Source organism: Lates calcarifer, linkage group LG12 (assembly GCF_001640805.2).
Source record: "Lates calcarifer isolate ASB-BC8 linkage group LG12, TLL_Latcal_v3, whole genome shotgun sequence".
In the NCBI taxonomy this organism is placed as follows: domain Eukaryota; kingdom Metazoa; phylum Chordata; class Actinopteri; family Centropomidae; genus Lates; species Lates calcarifer.
In genome coordinates, this window is record NC_066844.1 from 18,028,643 (window position 1) to 18,048,773 (window position 20,131).

General features: G+C 42.8%; 1 protein-coding gene across 1 annotated transcript in view; it reads right to left on the bottom strand.

The window, feature by feature from the left end:
• The window catches only part of LOC108884024 (plexin-A1), a 185,487-nt gene that overhangs the window by 72,485 nt on the left and 92,871 nt on the right, over window positions 1-20,131 (bottom strand). The window contains 5 exon segments of the mRNA XM_018677631.2: window positions 3,237-3,351; window positions 9,404-9,503; window positions 10,492-10,645; window positions 11,600-11,723; window positions 14,358-14,458. Of these exon segments, the coding sequence (XP_018533147.1) occupies window positions 3,237-3,351; window positions 9,404-9,503; window positions 10,492-10,645; window positions 11,600-11,723; window positions 14,358-14,458 (594 nt within the window).

A 20,131-nucleotide genomic window follows, 5' to 3' on the forward strand; every position in this document is an offset into this window, starting at 1 on the left:
GTCTTTTACTCTAACCTTCTCTCTCTCTCCCTCCAGCTTTTTTTTGTTTTTGTAATAAAGTAACTCTTACTCCTCTCCTGCAATTTTCCGCCCGGTCGCTCCATAATTCGAGAATTTGTTTGTTGTGCCATTGGAGGCATTGTTGATTCATGCATATTTGATTTGGAAATGTCACTCATTATATTTATTTCCTCTCTGCTTACTCTGTCTATCCATTTCCTTCCCTCTATTTCTTCTCTCTCTTGACACAGTCTGTTCACAAAAACAAACAACACTTTTACTCTTTGGCTGGCTTGTTTAATACATTTTTTTTTGTTGGATTTTCTTTCTTTTAGCTTTTGTATTTTTTTTTCCTCCCTGACAATCACAAAAGACTTATTCCATAGAATGTAATTTGTTTGAACAAATTACAGATGGATGAGATAGTGCTGGTTGTGTGAGAAGGAGAACATAAAATAAAGGAAGACGAGAAGCATCCTCATCAGCAACACGCCGGTCCTCCGGGTTGCCACGGCAACACAAGATTCAGATACTGTCAGGAGAGCGAAACACTTCGAGAGGGAAAAAAGAGGAAATAAATTAAGGATAGAGAGGAAGAAATGTTTGATGTTCAACTATCAAATGTTTATTAATCCTAACGATGACACTGACATTTATTGATTGTTATTAAACTGCAACTGTTCATTTTTAAGGTTTTAGCATTTCTGTCAGACCGGTGAGGAGATTGGGAGAGTAATGATGTGAGGAGCAGCCACCTCCCAACTGTGAATGAAAACTTCTATCTGGCCTTTGATCACTGTCTGAAAATGAGCCTTATCCTATCCTGTCTGCATTTATCTGTTGGAGTAAGCGGCAAAGGTCTGAGTGAAATGTCTGCTATCAGGAGAGTCCAATTTTGCTTTTATGTTAAACACTGCTATTTGTATTCAGGGTTAAGCTACAGCATGACAAAGAAAAAGGATCATCTCATGTCTAAATTAAGGGTGCGAGCATATGTGAACACATATCTCGTGCACGTCCCTGATGGCATCGCAAACTGTTCTCTAAAAGAGGCAAAACCATAAGGTGTTAAGGAAGAGAGGCATATTCTTGTCCTCTCCTTTCTTTAACCATATGTAATCCACGCACAGAAGAGGGAAGGTGACGAAAAAAGATGGATGAGAAAACGATAGGGTGAATGAGCATCAAAGTGGTGAGGGATGAGGTATAGAGAAAGAGAGAGATGGGCCCTGGAGAGGAGAAGGATAAGTCTAGCCTACAGGAAGAGCTGTACTAGTTGGGGCATTGAGAGCGCAACTAATGGATATGGCAGCTAAGAGAAGGATGATGAATGACTCCATGTATGTGTGTGCACATGCATGTCACTGTCAAAATGTTTACAGTATAGTAGGTGTGTGTGTATGTGTGAGTTGTATGTGTGTGTATGTGTGTGTGACAGTGCACATGATGGATTCTCCAGTGGAGCATGTGGTTGGTGGTTTCTTGGGCAGACGAGGTGACAGGAGTGGGCTCTCCGTCCACATGCCACTGTCAGCCGGTCTGTCTGTCCCTTCTTTTTTTTTTTCCTGCTGCCTCTCTCGCTCTTCCACTTTCTCAATCTCGTCATCTCCCTTTTCTACCATTTGTCTTCTTCCCTCTGTCATGCTGTCTCTCTTTGTTCTTTACTATCCTGTTTTGAACCAAGCTTCTATCCTCGAAGCATGCCTTTTTTTTTTACCTTGAGCCTCAACAGATGAACTATGTTGCAAGAAATCCGTCAGAAAATAATATTCTCATATCATCTACATCCCTCACAAACTGTAATTAATCTGTGGATAGATGTAGACCTTACAAGCTGCACCTCGCCTTGTCCTCAAGAGTCCTCGCCTCCTGCTGTTCACCAATATTACTACTCAGTCTATATGTTTACTTGCACTCTGCATCCTGCTTTCCTCTATTTTTCCTTTCATCACTGCAGGCCTTTCCTGTTTATCCATCCGTTGCCCCTCTGGCCTCTCTCAGCTCAGAGTGTGCTAGCCAGCGCTCTCCCCGTGTCTTGCAGATGGGCGCACTAATCCGCTAACGTTAGCTCCGTGATGCGTGAAGGCTGGGCCCGTGTGTTGTTTTGGACGGGCACGGAGGCTGTGGTTTAGCACGCTAGTGTTTGGGATTCTGCACAGCTCCGGTTGAGAGAGAAGATAAAGAGGAAAGTAATTGGATAAAGGTTGACCAATTAATAAAGGCCGGTGATTCAGGCCGGCCAACAAGGGGGATGGGGGCGAGGGGAGGGGGGTTTAATCTGCATGGAGATAACAGGGAGAGTCAGACCACAAACATAAGGAGATAAGGTGAAATTGTGTGTATGTGTGTGCGTGTGCATTTGTGCATTTATGTGTGTGAGGCATCAGTCAGATAAAGCGTAGGCATGACTGTCAGTCACTTGGGAGTGCAGTGGATTTACATTCGTAAGTCCATTGAGAAGATATGTATTTGAATGCTTTTTCTGCGCCTGTTAATATATGCAGGACTGTGTTTGGTGTGTATGAGAGAGAGAAAGAAAAGAGAGAACCACAGTGAAAACATAACACTGTTGTGTGTCCATCACTAATATCCTTGTATACACTCCAGCAGTTGACAAACACTTGTTATGCCTCGCATGTCGCCCGCTGCAGCCGCCACTCGGCACGATTGATATTAGCTTTTATGCTAATGCAGCATTTGGCTATGTAAGAACAAGGCAGTATTTCCATAGACACTCATTCATCCCGGCCTGCTTATGGCCTTATGGGCCACGACAGAATTATTGCTGCACAGTACACAAGCTGTTGTCACTGTGCCAAGAGCCACTATTACACATACAGACAGCAGACACACACAGCAGGGTGATGTGAGGAAACCCTGAGGCGAAAGCCACAGAAGGTGCGAGGGTAAAGGTGTGTGCAATTTGCGCCTATGTTGCTGTTACTTTGTGTTTGCATTTGAGAGAAAATAAGCAAACTTTTACTATGGAGCCACAGCCACAGTAACATGTGAAAATAGCTGTTATATTTTGAGGAACTACAGTAGATTCGCTTAAATGTACTGATAAAACATTACATTCAGGCCTAAAAAAAATCAAATCTCTCAAGCCTCATATTGGATTTATCCCCCATTTCTGTCAAGGGCAGTACGTATAAAGTTGCTTTTGGTCTATAAAAATGGCCAAAAATTTCAGTCAAAATGTCAGCATTATGTTTAACAGTTACCGTAAATCTTACCTCTGAGATGTTGACACGTCCCTCCTGAAAAGAGCAGTCATTGGCGTTCTGGGTGCACATGTGACGGTACTTGCACCAGTGGCATGGGAAGGAGCCATTTACACAGGAGAGGCAGCTAAAACAGAGAGAGACAGTTAGGGAGTTAGGAGGGTCATCTGTTTTGTAAATTATTTATTGTATTACATCTATGCGTCATTTGACAAACTAGAATGGTGATGGCAAAACAAACAAAACAGAATGAGGTGGTCTCTGATTGTAAAATTCACATGTGATGGTAACAAATTGATAAATCTGCCTTTTATTTTGCCGCATCATATTATCTCCCTTAGTAAGAACACTGGAATAAAGCTGTGGTTCTACTACTATTTAGAGTCAGTTTAAGGGCATACAGAATGGGCTTTCTTTGGGATGTTTGAGGGTGTACAGAGTGCAATTTGATAGTGTGGCTATCTTGCCTTTCCCTTGTCTTTCTTTATCCACTTTGTCACCAGCTTTTCAGTAAAACCAGGTATTTGTTTACAGTAAAAAGAATGCACAGGATTAAAAGGTATGGGGTTGAATAAAACTGTGAGATAAGGACTCAAACAGGGCCAAGATATAAATGTATGATTTGCTGAATAACAGTATCTGTGGAAAATGGCACTTACTGTGATACACGATATACTAAAGTGTAAACACCTAATCTGCTGTAGTCCTTGTGTTTTTTTTTAAATCTTGACTTAATTTTTTCTCAGACTTTCTTCCTTTTACCAGCAAATGTCTATTTATTATCCAGGTGTCAAATCTGAACTTTTTCCCACCCTGTCTGGAATCCTCTTTTCTTACCTTTCATCCCTCCATCTTCCATCTATTAAGTCTCTTAACCTCTTTCTCCCCCCTCACTTCCCTCATTCATCACTTCCCATTCACTTGTAACTGTCCATCTCTTGCTGCTTCTATATGATCAATCATCTCCCTCACAATCAGCCCACTCTCTGCATATATTTCCCCTCTTTTCCCTCTTTCTATACCTCTGCTGTATCGTTCTCTCCATCCATTCAAGCCCTGAGCCTTTCTTTCTGACCCTCCCGTCTCTGCCTCTCTCGCTCTATCCATCCCTTTCATTCGCTGCCGTCTCATTTTAAAAAGCTCTCCCCCCTGTTCTTTGTCTAAAGCTCTCTTTCATCTCTGGGGCTAAGAGCGCTCCACCATTTTAAATTCACCTGCTTTAGCTGAGGCGAGGTGCAGATAGACAGGCTGAAAGAGAAAGATGGGAGAAAGAGGAGAGGGAAAGAGGGAGGGAGAGATCAAAAGCAGGTGGATTTCCCTGAGAGAGGTGGAGACACCAGGTATCGTGGGAGAGAGAGAAGGGGGGGGGGTTGCCCGCGGGGCTCTGCGTGGGACTCTCATGGGAGAGGGAAGAAACGTTAGGTTGGAAGTTGGGAAGTGAGTATGTGTATATGTGTGTGGATGTGTGGATGTGTGGATGTGTATTCACATCTAAAAGAGACCCTTGGTGGAGAGAGTCAGACAGGTTCAAGCGCACAGTTTATCAACACAGCCTCATGTTATTGGTGCTTTCTTGGCCCTCAAGAGATGCTACGCTACTTGGTTTCTCATTTATGCGCGCAGCATTATCTAATGTAGCCCTTATGAGTTTACAAATAAGATTGTTTCATTTTATTACGAAGCTTACTAAAGCCTTTTGTCTTGAACATTTAATTCAGTTGCAGAATTTCTTCTCTATGACTCATTTAGCTATTATGGTTTGTGTGAGCATATGGTGTGCTGGAAATATATATATTTTTAAAAAAATACTACATTTAATACAGCCAAATTAAGCAAGTCTAGGTCCTTAACAAAAAAAGAGCAGATAGAGATTCTCAACATGGACGCTGATTTGTATTCAACCACATCTGGCAGGTATGAATTTATGCATCTGTCTGCTATGAGCGCGCTCCCGACAAGCTCTCAAGTGTGTTTTAACCCTGTGTAAAATGCCAGCTCCCCTTTCCCTCATCCGCATGAAAAATGAGGGCTTTAACTCTTGAGCTCAGACATGGAGCGCATATACGAATCCATCACACCCTGACGTGGATTCATTTGGATCAATTAGGGCCGCTCATTTGGTAGGTGCGCACTTTAAGCGATCGTTTCCAGCCCAGACCCCTCCTTTTGTGCGAGATCAGAGGCTGGAGCTTAATTCAATCCCACTGCCGCTTTAATTGACCAATTTAGCATTGTGCTGAGAGAAGCTGTCCATTTAGAATGAGGGATGTGCAGCTAAGGAAATAACAGGCCTCTTAATATCACACAGGAGCAAATAGGAGATTTGTCAGTGTTGCCAACAAATGGAGGCAAAGCGATTAGGCTATGCTGGGATAGGTTAGCATAGTTAGTTTCAAAGAGCAGAACTGAGGTTTTAGCCCAATGTTTTGTCCCAGGTGAGTTGTTAAGAAGCAGAACAGAGGGTGTCAATACTGAACAAAAGAGCAGATGACATTAGTGATTCAAAGACAAATGAATATGGGGCAAGTTAGCTGGGCTCATTGTGCAGTTTGTTGGTGTTTGTTAGCTGGGCAACAATCACTACTTTGAATGTCAAAGACTTTTTTTTTTGGTTGGGGGCCACCAATGGATCAGTGCTCATCAAAATACAGTACAACACCAACTTAACACAGTAGGTAACCAGAACCAAGCAGCGAACAGTACAATGTATAGCTAGTAGTTCACACCCAAACACCCGTCAACACATCTGTCACTAAGCCCCTGATAATAACCAGTTTTATCTGACTTTTATCTTTTATTCATGTGAAATCAACCTTGTTAGTGTACCCATGACTTTGAATATAATGAGCAAAATATCAGCAGGTTACCACTGCCAACTTTCTGTGACTTTTATGATTATGCCCTTTGAAATAAAAGAGGGTGCCATTATGTGTGCCACCCAAGGCCAGTAGTAGGCCCTGTCTGACAACCCCCTACTGCTTGTTCTTTGGTTCCTTGAAGTAACCAGGGCCCCCTGTCATGAACTGCCTTAGGATCTTAAAAGCTCTCTTTTGGCCCTAGGCGCAAGCTCTCTTAAGGAAAAGCCCACCCAGGGCCATTTCGGGACATCTGATAATTCTTCTTCTCTTGTCCAGGGGTGGGCTTCTTTTCTTCGGACCCCCAAATATCTCCTTATTGCTCCTTCCTGTCACTCGCCATCACCCACAGCCACTCAGAGGCTTTGAGCGGCTACAGGCACGCTCCCCGTATGGCCACGCTCATAATGCTAATTTAATCCGTTCATATTCAGATGCTAATCGAGCTACGCTAGCTTTGGAGCTGTAGTGTTTTTTTAGGGCGCGACACAATAGACTGTGATTTCCTCCACTCTCCTCTCCTCGGTCAGTTTGGAGTGTTAAATACAATCCGCTCTCCTAGTGAGGTGCATTTGACACTCCTGCACTTGGCAAAATGAGTTATTTATTGGCTACTATTCATTTCAAAGGAGTGGAGGTGAATAATTTAATGGTCCTCTAGAGTAGTCTATCCTATCATTACTGGATCCCTTTAAAATTTGAGGGGGATTGATAAAACACCCAGGGGCTAGTATTCATGCACATAATTTTATTATGCATTTTTGAGTGTTTAGTTTAGAGAAAAATAGTGCAATATGAATGTGACTATTACAGGGCCATAATTGGCTGCAACATTTGGAAAACACTTAGAATTCATTGTATAATTATTCCAAATCTTTTCAACTACACTGATTTCCTCTGTTTTTCCTTGGGTTCACATAATTTCACATTCTTCTCTATCAAAAAACTCTACTTTCTCTTTCTATGACATTAAATACACTTTTTTTTTCTCCCAATTACACTAAGCGCACCCTCAATCACTCAACAAATGACCCAGTTGCTGCCCAAGCCACATTAACCATAGCAAGAAAAGGTGCTTCATACAGTCTTCTACAGACACTGAAACCCCAATTCATTTGCAGACTATCCTCCATATCTTTAATAAATGGGGGGTTGTGGAATGAGAAAAGGCGTATGGAAATATTTAATTAAGGAGCAATCATGGCTGTGGGTGATTTTCTATTTCAATCTCGGCGACGCTTAAACTGAAACAGTGGGAATTCTAATTAGATTAATACTACTATGCAAATTTATGGCATTTTTGAAAAGGCAAGGGCCACGATGTAATCAGTTGAGTAAATAAGCAGGAGGGGTGTGTGTTTTTTTAGGACTGGGGGTTGGGTGTTAGTATGTGAGAGTAAACTATTTAAAAACATGATGGAGTAATTCTAATTTCTGGTTCATTCCTCTCCTTCTACAAAAGGTAGAGTTACTCATACTCGAACGTAGTCCACACATCCAGGAGTAACTGTAAAACCAGATGCACAAGAATTCATTCACAGAATATTATCTAGTGTCTGCTCAGAAATGTGTTTCTGTATGTTGAGCCCATTAGAGGAAAACTTAGCTTTGTAAAGAATGACCAAGCATTCTGGAAACAGGGCCTCGCATGTGGTCGTGCGGGCCTGAAGTCATTACGCCAACGATATTACCAGTCTGATCTCATCACACGCCACACGCTGACGCCCGGGGGGCACAGCCAGTATGTGGGCTGTAGTGCCAGCTCCAAATGGGATTCTTATCTCAGAATCTCTCTTCGCCATCAGAGTCGCTGCCGAAGATGCAAAGTGCCATATCTGTAACTTCATTAAACGTGTCCATTACATCACTCGGAGGCTCTATTAGATCAGCTCAGGGAGCGGATTTAATCAGCGTTCATTGGGGTAATATCTTCAAATGGGCAACTCTCTTGTCTGCGTCACTTCTCATATATTTCTTACCCTTGGTTTGTGAGATCATTGCTATATTTAGATCTTTAATGTGACATCATATATACATCAATTAGGAAATAATATTACACCTTTCACTTGATTGGGTGCTCACTACTTTAACATGAAGCAAAATCTATTCACAGGATCTGATGCAAGATATACCCTAGACAGTAAGATACTGGGAGTTAGAGCAAACACCACAAGGTCCTTATGGGAGATGAATTAACCGTGAATTGACATTGTAACCACCACACCCTTAACCAGCTGAGCTAATCATCGTTGTTGTGGCAGGGGATTTGTGTACGAGGACAGAGAGACGAGGGGAGTGGGGTTAAAGGTCACGCTAACGGATTAGGTGTCCAAGACATTCAGGGCTTCAATGAGCTGTAAGTGACAGAGCAGAGAGAGGTGTGGCTCTGCATGTCTGTGTGTATGTGCGGGTGTGTTTGCGGACAATCCTCGAAGGAGGCTCATCTAACATCCAGAGGGAAGCCATGATGGAGCCCTGCGGTACCCCAGGGGCCTCCGAGCCATCTGCTGCCCCAAGGCTAATATCCCAGCAGACGTTTCAGCCTCCCCTGGATCAGGCAAGGGCGGACAGGAGGGGAGGGTATTGTGTGGGTCGGGGTGGAGGAGTTGAGAGGATTCTTTTACCCCGGCAGGGTGCATCGGGCTCATGGTAGGACTGACCTAGGGGTGTGGCTGGTTGGGTGGTGGAGATTTTCAGCAGAAGGTGGATTAACAGAGGCAGTGAACTGCAATTGGGAGAGCTGAGGGCATCTGGAGTGTGAAGGAGACTAACTCATTGGAAAAGGCACAGGATTTGATTCACCACATTACAGAATTACAGCATTTGCCTTTGTCATTCTTGTGTAAATAAGTACCAGATTGAGTATTTGAGTGCTCAAAAAAAAAAAAGCGAGAACTACTTGTTTTATCAAGTGGGGAAGAGGCATAAATGAGGTTAGAATCTGTGATTGGGAGGCATTACAGCAGACCATTGCGTAATGAATTAATCATCAAAGTATCATTAGTGTGTGTCGTGGGTTATGATAATATGATAATAAAGACTAGAATTACCATCTCATATCCCAATCGTTTTTCATATACGGCACATTCGATTTTTCACTCCAATGGTAACACGAGCCTCCTGTGGAGGTCGGAGGGGTTGGGATATTTGTGTGTGTGTATGTATCTGTTGTGGACAGTAACGTGAGACAGCCAATGGGGAGATTGGACAGAGACCATCTCTCAAAAGATCAGGAGATAAAAAAAAAACTTAAAAAGGACAAAAAAACCAAAACAGTAAATAACTACCAAAGGCATCCAGAAAAATGTCATAGTTGTAACTTACGATTGGTGGACGCTGCAGTTGTAGAAGACAAAGTCGACGCTGGCAAATTTCTTGCCTGTCTCCTTGGATTTCAGATAGAGCTTCACCACCCGCTTATCACCTGCAACAGACAGACACATGAAAACAAGTTTTAGAGAAAAATATAAAAGTTAATAACCAAAAATCAGACCTAATAACTCCACTTAATAACAGAGAATAATTGTTTCAAACTGGGTGTATATTAACACAATTTATTCACTGACACATCGCCACACTTTAAATTTGAATTCCACTTGTGTGACCTCAGCAGATAACATGCACACACAAAGAAACACTGTAGCTTAGCAACACACCACTCATGTCACACCCACAGTAGGGTGGCTTTAAAAATAGCAACACAAATCAGTGTTTGGATGCCAGAGCTGATGAGAACTCGTAATGGGGTATAATGGCCTCAGTTGAAGAACTACTGAGATGTCACTTTGAGGAAACTTAGAGCGTACTATCTGACATGTTTTCACTGCTTTGAGTGTCGCTACCAAGGAAGTTTTCATCATCTTTGTGGTGTGACAGAACTGGACATGAAACAGGTGCATAAAAAAAATGCAGATATTTTTAAATATAACGATAAACCACACTGAAGTTGCTGCTTTGAAAAGAAGTTAGAAGCATAACCAGCTTCGTTTAGATAGAAAAAAATAAATAAAATGAAACTGACAACAGTACATAATGCATGATAATGGGAATTCAAAAACAGTTCTATTTTCAGTAGATAAATGTAGACTTGTGTTTATGGCTTTAAAAGGGAATATGCGTGTATTATTGGTGGCGACAAAGTATTCTGAATATAGATGCACTAAGCAAATCATTGGGTAACTTTAAAATTCAGTTCTCACAGCTCTAAACTTCTCCAATTCTAATGTACACAAACACTTCAGCCCGGGTTGATGAATTTGCAGTGGTACAGTACGATAAGAGAGTTCATTACAAAATTCCTCATGTGTTCCTCACCAAAACTTCCCATATCCCCACCCTGCCTGCCCACTACTACCACCCAATGACCTCACTACCCAGATGACTTCATCGCCCTTCGCCCTTCCTGTCCCGACCTTTGTTCCTTGTGATCGGGATGACGTCCCGGACGGAGGGAGAGAGGCAGAAGATGTGTCCACCCTGGATCCGTCCCTCTGTCTCCACGTAGTCCTCAAAGGAGCAGTTGACCCCCGCTGACAGATCAGGCACGTTGCGGGCCTGGAGGACCAGCTAGGGAGAGGGAGAGGAAGAGAGAGGGAGAGTGAGACAGTCAGAGCAAGATCAATGGAAGGACATAGTGTACATGGATTGTTATAAGATATGACATGAGGGTTAATGGGCGTTGGGCGAGTGGGGTGGGGGTATGTGTGACAGTAGGAGGAATAAAAGAGGGTGAGCGCCTGTGTGTGCGTCAATCATTGCGGCAGCTATTACAGCAAGGTTAATGTGTACGTGTTAATGTGCAGAAAGAAAGTGAAGCAAACTGTAATCACTCAAACCTGTGTGGGTACTTTGAGGAGCTGCTGACAGAATGAGAGCTCTCATGCACACATGCACTTAGAGATCTACATAATATAGATAGCAAGACTGAGAAAAGTAAATTCCTCATTAGATCTACATGTACATGATTAAAAGCTGCTACCTTGATTGATGTAATGACACCACCCTCAACAATACAATGTTATCTCTCGCTGTAGTTACCTATCTGACCTAAGAATTTTCTCTATTATATCTATTTGCTAATGGAAACATTTTAAATATTGAAAATGTTTTGAAAAACATAAGACTCTTGACGATTGCATGTTGGATTTTAATTGCCACAACTCTTAAAATTTACTCAAAAAAGTTTATCATGATTCACATATATACCTAGGTTTGGCAGAAATCTACATAGATGTAGATGCTGAAGGTAAGTATACAACCTAAAGGCAGTGCAGCAGACCTGTAACTCAAGCACAGAACTTGGGTAGGTGGAAATTAATCAAGGCACCACTATTAAATAAACTGGCTGCATATTGTTTCAGACAATAGAGTGCTTCACAGAACAAGTCTAAATCCCTTCCAGTGGACACTGACCTTAAATTACAAGGTTTTATCACAATTTCACAAAAATTTTTATGTTTGTTTTCGGTTAAATAGGTAACAGCATAATTTCAACTACAATTTGGAGCACAGACGACATACCTGGACTTCAGACATGGTGACAGAGATGTTTCTTGGCTGAACCGTGAGCTCCACACACTGCCTCTGGTCTGAAGCAAACCTCTGGGGCTCTCCTGCTCGTTCACAGCGGTCCTTCCGTGAGCAACTACGAGAGCAGCAGCAAAGGAGGAGGAAAAAGACAGGACAGAGGGAAAGAAAGTGAGATGGGGGGTGAAATTAGGGGAATGGTAAGAAGAGATGTGAGGAGAAAAGGAAGAAAGAACAGATCAGGGAGACAAGTGGTCAGAGGAGGAGAGAAGACAGAGAGAGGATGTGAGCGACTGTTAAGCTAAAATGACAATCATATTAAGATGACAAACATGCACAGCCATCACAGTCACACAGAAATGGGAGCAATAATACAAGACAAATAGGCTAATAGCTTCCCCCAGCCATTACTGAAGGCCTTTACATCATTACCTTATTGCCCCTGACATTTGTGCAAGAACCACTAACCTATATGAACATCCAGCAGCCCCCCCATGTTTTCAGTTTAAAGCCCCACCTAATTCAAACTTCTCAGGAGATATACAGGCAATCATTAAAGATTCCCTGAACCGTAAAAATGATACAATTCCTACCAGCCGCATATCAATGAGGTCAGCAATTTCCCCCCGCTTATTACGAGGCAACTGATCGTGCTAAAAAATCAGCATATAGCCCCGTATCGTTGCGGTTTTACTATTAGCTATTTATAATGCATTAGCTATCACTTCACCTTTGCGCTAACAACAACTGGTCCCGCTGGTAAGAGGGAAGTGCTGATGCGGCATCTGCGAGGCCTAAACAATAAGAGGGAGGCAAAAAAAAAAAAAAAGCTAACTGCCTCCTCAGCTCAGCAGCCCCCCCGTCCCCCCGTCCCCTCATTTAGTTAGCCTTCACTCATGCTCAGCAAGAAAAAGCTGTCGCCAACCACTCCCTTGAGAGTCACTAACACACACAAACACAAACACACACTGTACATGTGAGAGAAGAGATACACAGAGGTATGTACACGTTTTCTCATTATGGACCACTCTTCTTTCTACAGCTTCTCTGGTGTGTGCCTATGTGAATCAAGTGTGCTCATTTGCCTAGAAACACCTGTCTATGTGTGTGTGTGTGTGTGTGTGTGTGTGTGTGCATGCCTCTATGTGTATGTGTACGTGCATGTGTATTCCCCGTTCAATTCCAATGTTGATTGAACTACCATGGCTCTTAATAAGATGTGGCTAAAAGCACCAGAGGGCTGAATGAGGCTTATAAATAATTTGCCTATTAATACTTGCCCGTTTTGTCAGCAAGGGCCTGGACCAGATTTGGCAACACTATCAGGTCGGAAATGAGTGCGCTTCAAGACACAAGATCAAAATGTGCCCAAACGGAGGGTTATCACTGGTTCAAGTCCAGCATGATTGTGTGTGCAATTTAAAATATGTTAGAATGTGTGTGTGTTTCTGCTGGAATGAAGAAATCCCAGGTGGTGCATGTATGTGTGTATGAGTGCCTTGAGGAAAGACAGGTTGGTGATATGTTTTGTAAGTTTAATTAATGCAGCAGGAGATGGCATTATGCCAAATGCTTGAGGTGTTCCAAATGTGGTTTAACATCCTGTCACCTTTCAATAACATGCAACTGTTCTCATACTCTCCTCTGTGTGCGCACACACACCCTCGAGTAAAAAGGAGAAAAGAGAGAGATCGGGCCTTAAACAGTAATTTTAAAGCAAATGCGAGACTTAATACACAAATCAAATACTAACACCTGAACAGAGTAATCCCTACTCTGTTGCCAAAAGTTCCCACGGAAGTAACTAAAAGTACACGTGTAGTAAACCATGTTCACAATACACACACACACGCAACAACAAGAAGCTAAATACCACCAAGATAAATGGGAGCGTCAGTGATGCAGACTGCCAAGCTGTGTTGTTATTTATATGCTATTAACAGGTTTAGTTGGTTGACAGACTTACGCAAGCTCAATGTATCATTCTACTGGCACAGAGCTTTCACGTTGTGGAAGTTAGATTGCTCCCATGAATCATAATTCTGTGACTAATTAATAGGTGTAAGAGGCATTTTACTTAAGTTATTGCAAGGTGCTAAAAATAGTTCCTAAAGTCAATACAGGCCACATTCAAAGCAGCAGCTGCACCTTTTGCTGTATTACTCTGCCTGCAATGTTTAGGTGCCACACTTTGTTCTCTATACCTGTCGGCCTGTCTACGTTCCACTGAGCAAGTGTTATCAGTTGAACAAATGTAGCTCAACAAACTTGTTTAATGTATACAATCAACACTTTAAAGTGAGAAAGAGTCTGCTGCGTAAACGACATAGCAGTTCATTTCTCTGTGGCTCAGACAACAGCACAGTACATCAGCAATCGTATTTCAGCACAGAAAAACGCTTGATTGGTTTTCCAGGTTTTCAAATACAACTGAATGTCAGAAAATAATGGTTTTGAATATCAGGATGTAGACACCCAAGACAACAGTTGTATCCACATCAATTCAAGCCACAAATAATCACTCAAAGAGCACAATGTAAATTCAGTTTTTAGGGTGGATTTCTGCTTGAAATAAGGGTGAAACACCTGAGCTTCATGTGTATCTATTCAGGAGGGTGCTGATCAGTTGACACACACCTAAAACACCTAAACGCTTCTTTCACAATTATCTGTTGCACGATGCAATGGGCTGCATGTGAAGGCTAACAGGGTGCAGTGTGTTAATGTGTGCATGAGTATGTGTGGCACTTACACATTGTGGAGGACACACCATCCACAGTGAGGGTCTCTGGAGCCCAAACACTCCCCACAAGTGGTGTACTGCTCGCAGCTTTCCACTGGAACTCTCACCACCTAGAGAGAGAGAGAGAGAGAGAAGAGAGAGAGAGAGAGAGAGCGGAGAGAGAGAGAGAGAGAGAGAGAGAGAGAGAGAGGAGAGAGAGAGAGAGAGAGCAGGAGGGTGGTGAAGAAATAATTAGTATCCTCGTTGTAATCAAAGACGGAAAATGAGCGGTCTATTCAGCTGGATAGAGATGAGCATTTGACAGCTTATCAGACTGATTCAATTTCAAACTTGCACTCAGCAAATAGTCAGAGTGTGTGTTTGTGTTTTTGTGTGTGTGGGTGTGTATGTTCTGGAAAAAGAGAGCTGGTCTGTGAGGAGTGTGTGTTTTTTGTTGTGCATGTGTGTGTTCTGGTGAGCAATTCCGGTCCAGTGGTGTCTGACAGCCTCCAGTCAAGCATGTACAGGAGAGGCCTCGCAATGCATGCTGGGAGACCTGACAGGTGGCTGTGGTAACAGTGCTGTGATTGACAGGTGACCTCAAACACCAATGGCAGGAAAAAGAGCAAACGGACAGACCCCCAGTGTGTGTGTGTGTGTGTGTGTGTGTGTGTGTGTGTGTGAACTATTGTTGTGAGGACATTTTTGCCCGTCCTCACAACTTCAAAGGGCTGTTTGGTTAAGAATTAAGGGTTAAGGTTGGGGTAAGGGGTATGGTTAGAATTAGGCATTTAGCTGTGATGGTCAAGGTTAGGTTAGGGGGCTAGGAAATACATCATGTCAATGAGAGTCCTCGTGTGTGTGTGTGTGTGAATGCATGTGTGGGTGAACATGTATTAGAGTCCTTGATGGATCTATGTGACAAGCCTTAGTGTGTGTGTGTGACAAGCCTTAGTGTGTGTGTGTGTGTGTGTGTGTGTCAATCATTCAGCCACACTAGAAGTACGAGCTTGGTGATAGGCTACAGATGTTGCCTAAGAAACAAGATCAAGTGCTGAAGTTAGCCCCATACTCTACTTAAAGGTGATGACAGCTGGATCACAACATGGCCCCAATGGATCTGAAAAGTGCGTGTTTATTTTAAGACATTCACGAGTGTGTGGAAGTATGTGACAGACAGACTGCTAGTGTGCCAGTGTGCAACAAAGTAACTACGCGCGTGTGTGTGTGTGCACATGTGTTAGAAGTGTCAGCGCCACATTTAACTTTTCTTCACTGACGGGCCCCAAGTTGATGAGTTGCTTGATCCCTGTTTCGTGATGTGTGTGCATGTGTGTATCAAGTTGCCACTGCAGGCTAGTTCTAATGTTCGCATGCAGTACTGAGTGAGCTGGTTGATCTGGTAAGCAACAGCGTTTAACCACCCTACCCCTGGGTAACACTATTATAACAGAGACACACACACAGCTTTAAGAATGAGAACCCCGTCCAAGTGGTATGTGGGGACTGAAGTGGTGTCAGGCCCAGTGGGGACTGACTTCTTTATGAGCTAGGGATTGTGGGGTGGGGGTGGGGGGTGCAGAGAGATGTATGGAGGGATAAGAGAAAAGAAAAACATATGGTAGAAAAAGAAAAGATGAGGCCTGAGGTAAGAGATAAAGCTGGCTAGCTACAGGATAGAAACCAGGCAGACAAAGGAACGCAGCACTGAAATATTAAACTGGGGCCGGGATTCCTCCATGAGCTTTAAGTATAACACAGATATGAGATAGATATGACACGATGGAACTCATTTATGCTCTGAAATGTCTTGTATCAGACTGGCTTTGGGGCTCTTTGACGGAACAATATTGTTCAAGCTGAGGGCAGACAGACAAAAGCACTTGACGCTGAGCGCCACTAATCCCCTCTTTTCGTTCTTCTCTCTATTCCCTCCTTTTATCCACTATACATTTACTTATTTCCACTACTCCCTATGGTCCTTGCATGTTTCTCTGCCCCAAGATCTTTTATTAGAAATTCGTCCTTCCCTGAGAATCCCATTCATTCATTCTAAGACTGAAACATGCCGTTACTCCAATAACAAGACAACACAGACCTCAGTACTGTAGCTTCCTAGCTGGCTTTCTGCCCAGAGAGAGGAAAAGACAGATGAAACGATGCAAACGAGCAGTAGTGAGGACTGGAGGGGGGGAAGAGAGGGAGGTGGTCATCTTACTGGAAGTACTGCTGGCTGGATGGATGGATGAATAAAGGAAGAGAGAGGTGTAATGGAAGACACACACGGGGCGAATTGGCGAGGACATTGTGCTGAGTAGATGGGATATGGTGGCAGACGGCTGCTATGTGTCATTGTCAGAGCGAGTGTGAGTCTAGTTTTCATCTGAAAGGAGAGCTGAAAGAAGGATGGAACAAGGGACTGGTGTGTCTTAGATAATAAAAGGATGACAGAGGAGGAAAAGCAGTGAGAATGAATGAGTAGATAATGGATAGACGGATGACGGGGAAGTAGCTACAGTTGTGGATATGAGATTGGACACCTTCAAGGAAAAAAAATCTTCACAGGATGTCTTTCATATGGTTTATGGTTTAACAAAAATAAGAGAAAATGGAGAGGAATAAGAATGGTCTGTTCCTCATATTATCATGGACGCTAACCAATTCCCCCTTTCTTACTCCATGAATCATTATGACTGTGATTAAGGACAATGGTCCACATAAATCATACTAACACTATGGGTCCTTGGTGAGCTAGCATAACCTTATCACTGCCCTGTATAATGATCGATATAGACTATTGTTCACAATTGTCCCTGTACTAGTAGTAGTGAAGATGACTATGGGCTTTATTGAGTGGAAGTGGCACAGAGTTGTTGATGTGGTAGGGGGGCTATGATTGTGGTTTTTCCCAGTGGGAAAATAAAATGCTTTACTAGAGCTGGGAATATACTTGTATAACTGCATGTAGATCCAAAAAATGTGTGTGCGTGTGTGTTGGCAACACTGCAACTGCCTACCCACATACACATGCATGCACACACACGCTCCCTCGCCGTCTTCCCTCCTTCTGTCTCTCTCGATGGCTCTTTTAATGAAAGCCAATTCCCGACAGCGCGCCACATTACTCCTTTAAATGACCTTATAAACCAAGCCCGCCATCTCCTCTCTCTTGCCATCTCCTTATTTACAATAGCATCCACTGCTGTAACTCAATTCTCCTTTCTCGCTCTCTCTTCCTCTTTTGTCAACCCTCCATCCTGACCATAGCGGCAATGCCATGACATCTCCCTTCTGCTATAAACTTTCCACCTTTCCTCTCCAATCTGTTTTTACACAGCGCCATCACCTGCCTTTAAACATCCAGCTAACAGGCTTTGCGACGGTCACCCCCAAAACCCAGAGGACCTGTAAAGCTTTCAGCGCAGCTTTTCATTGGTTGTTAAATCTAGACACATAAAAGGATCGGCCTTGTTGCAGCTTCCTTTTTTTAACATTCAAACACAGGGAGAGTCTATAGTAGAGGAGAAGAGGAGGGGGCGTAACGGACATTTCTACCAGAACAGAGCCTCTTCTCTGGGTTATACTGTCTGGGAGCCAAGAGGAAGAAATCACAGTTTATTTTCAGTTATTTATAGATATCTGCTTGAGACTCTGCATCATAAATTAGTAATGCCAATGCCTGCCTGAGCAACTACCACTGAACCTCTTGTGCTTAACACTTAACCTCATATGGCTCTAGTCTTACAGCAAAGGAACCTATAGAAGAGGAACTTGGTTTTACTGAGAAGCTTCCAAGGAGTCAAAGTGTATGATTGCAGTGAAAGGAAAGAGCCTATATACACAGTTAGCTTTCCATAGATACAGTACATTTAAGAAAACTGTATGTATTTGGGGAAAAAAGTCACATGTTCTGTTGCATGAAATAACATTCTCGGAAGTCTCATAAAGTTGTGGCTCTTTTATTGCTCCACTCCTTTCATCTAAGCCTTCCTCTGTAATTGTAACTAGCTGTGGTTAAGATGAAAAAAAAGTGGAGAAAGAATCCAATTTAAACTAAAAACTAAATACAAAATACATTTTCCTTGCCACAGGTTTTCCTGTTTAAACAGGAGCAACAGTTAAGGGGCAGGCGGCGAAGAGACAAGGAGGAGGATGACGAGCGTGAGGAGGGGTTATCACCTGTCATCATCCTTCCATCACATCTTCTCTGTTAGCTGCCACTAACCACACCTGCATTAATTTAATAACCTACTATCATCTTCCATCCTCTTGTGGTTTAATATGTGCTGGCAGTGAAAAGCTATGTGCAATTGGAAAAAAAAAATCAATATCTACCTATATAGCCATTAAATTCCCCAGGATGACAGAGATACAGCAATAAAAGACTGGACTTGTATGTTAGGGAGCATCTGTAGCTGCAAAATGTGTTGCATCACTGTGCAGTGAGTGTAGTTCTTGTTGTCACCTTCTGTGCGTCATACAGAAATGGGAGTTCTACCTTCCCCTAGTAGCTTTTCTGGCTAATCCTAAAGCATAGTGCAATATGGCTCTCAACAGGGTGTCCATGTAAGTGAGTTAGCTCTTACAGGACTGGAATACCTGCTCAGGGGGGGCCAGTGGGGGCGGTTGTATCAAAGGCTAAGTTAGCATGTGTGCATTGACTGGATTGTAAGGGGCTTACGAGATCAATGGCTGGGTAGGAGCTCGATGTGTTGACTGACTGGAGATAAGAGGGAAAGCAAACAAGACTGCCAGAGTTGGGCACTGAAAAGGAAGAAGAGGTGCTGAAGGATGGCTGAAGAGAGGGAGGGCGGGTGGAGGTTTGTGTGGTGCGAGAAATGAAAAGTGAAAAACAGCAATCACAACATTGTGTTCCATCGAAAAATCATCTGCTGTCACATCCAATTTGCTGAATGATGTCCAAATACTAAATCGCTGTTACACTGCAGAGATGTTATGGACAGATCTGGCCATTGTGGTCAACTCAAATTGTTTGCTGCAGACCTGTTTTAGTGAATTAGGTCTTTGTGTGTCACAGTGGAAGAAAATAGTACCCACTGTGATAAGCTCTAATCTCTTGTTTTCTCTCTCAAAACTCACTCCCTGCAGTATTTCTTATGCCCACTGCCCTTCCTGCCTCCTTCCCTATATTTATCTCTCTCATATTGTGTTTTGTCTGCTGTTTCAGCCTCCCAATCGGCTCTCCTTCTCTATCGCCTCTTTAATTTATCTTTTTATCCCCTTTCTCCTGCACTGGGTTCAATTATTCATCCGCTCCATTGTTTTTCCTCTTCTGAAATACTGTTTTGATCTCTTCTTCTATACTCCGTCCCAGTGAAAACAAGAGGCAGATCACACAACTTATTTATTTGTCATTTGTGTGTGCACATATTGTGTGTTGGGGGCCAATAAAGATGACAACTCAAATATCCCTTCTCCTAGGAAGTCGCTATGAAAGAACATATATACAGGACACAAACAAGCAGGGCGCCAATGATAAGATTACGCTGGAGCTGTAGGAATGCTTTCTTAATGTGTGTGTGCAAGCACCTTCAAACTAATGTAGAGACACCTTCAAGTGAAAAGTTTTGAAAAGTGTCCAACAGAGCTTAAAAAAAAGAAAAGCGTGAAAATGGCTCCAAAAGTCAAACAACAAAACAGACATCTTCTAGTAAGATAGGCTTTAACTTTGAAGGGGCCAATCTGGAATAAGAGCCACAGTAAATAAACAGTGAGGACTGGCTACACAAACAAATTAAAGAGAAACCCAGAATGAGTAAAATTTAGAAAAATAAAGATCATCA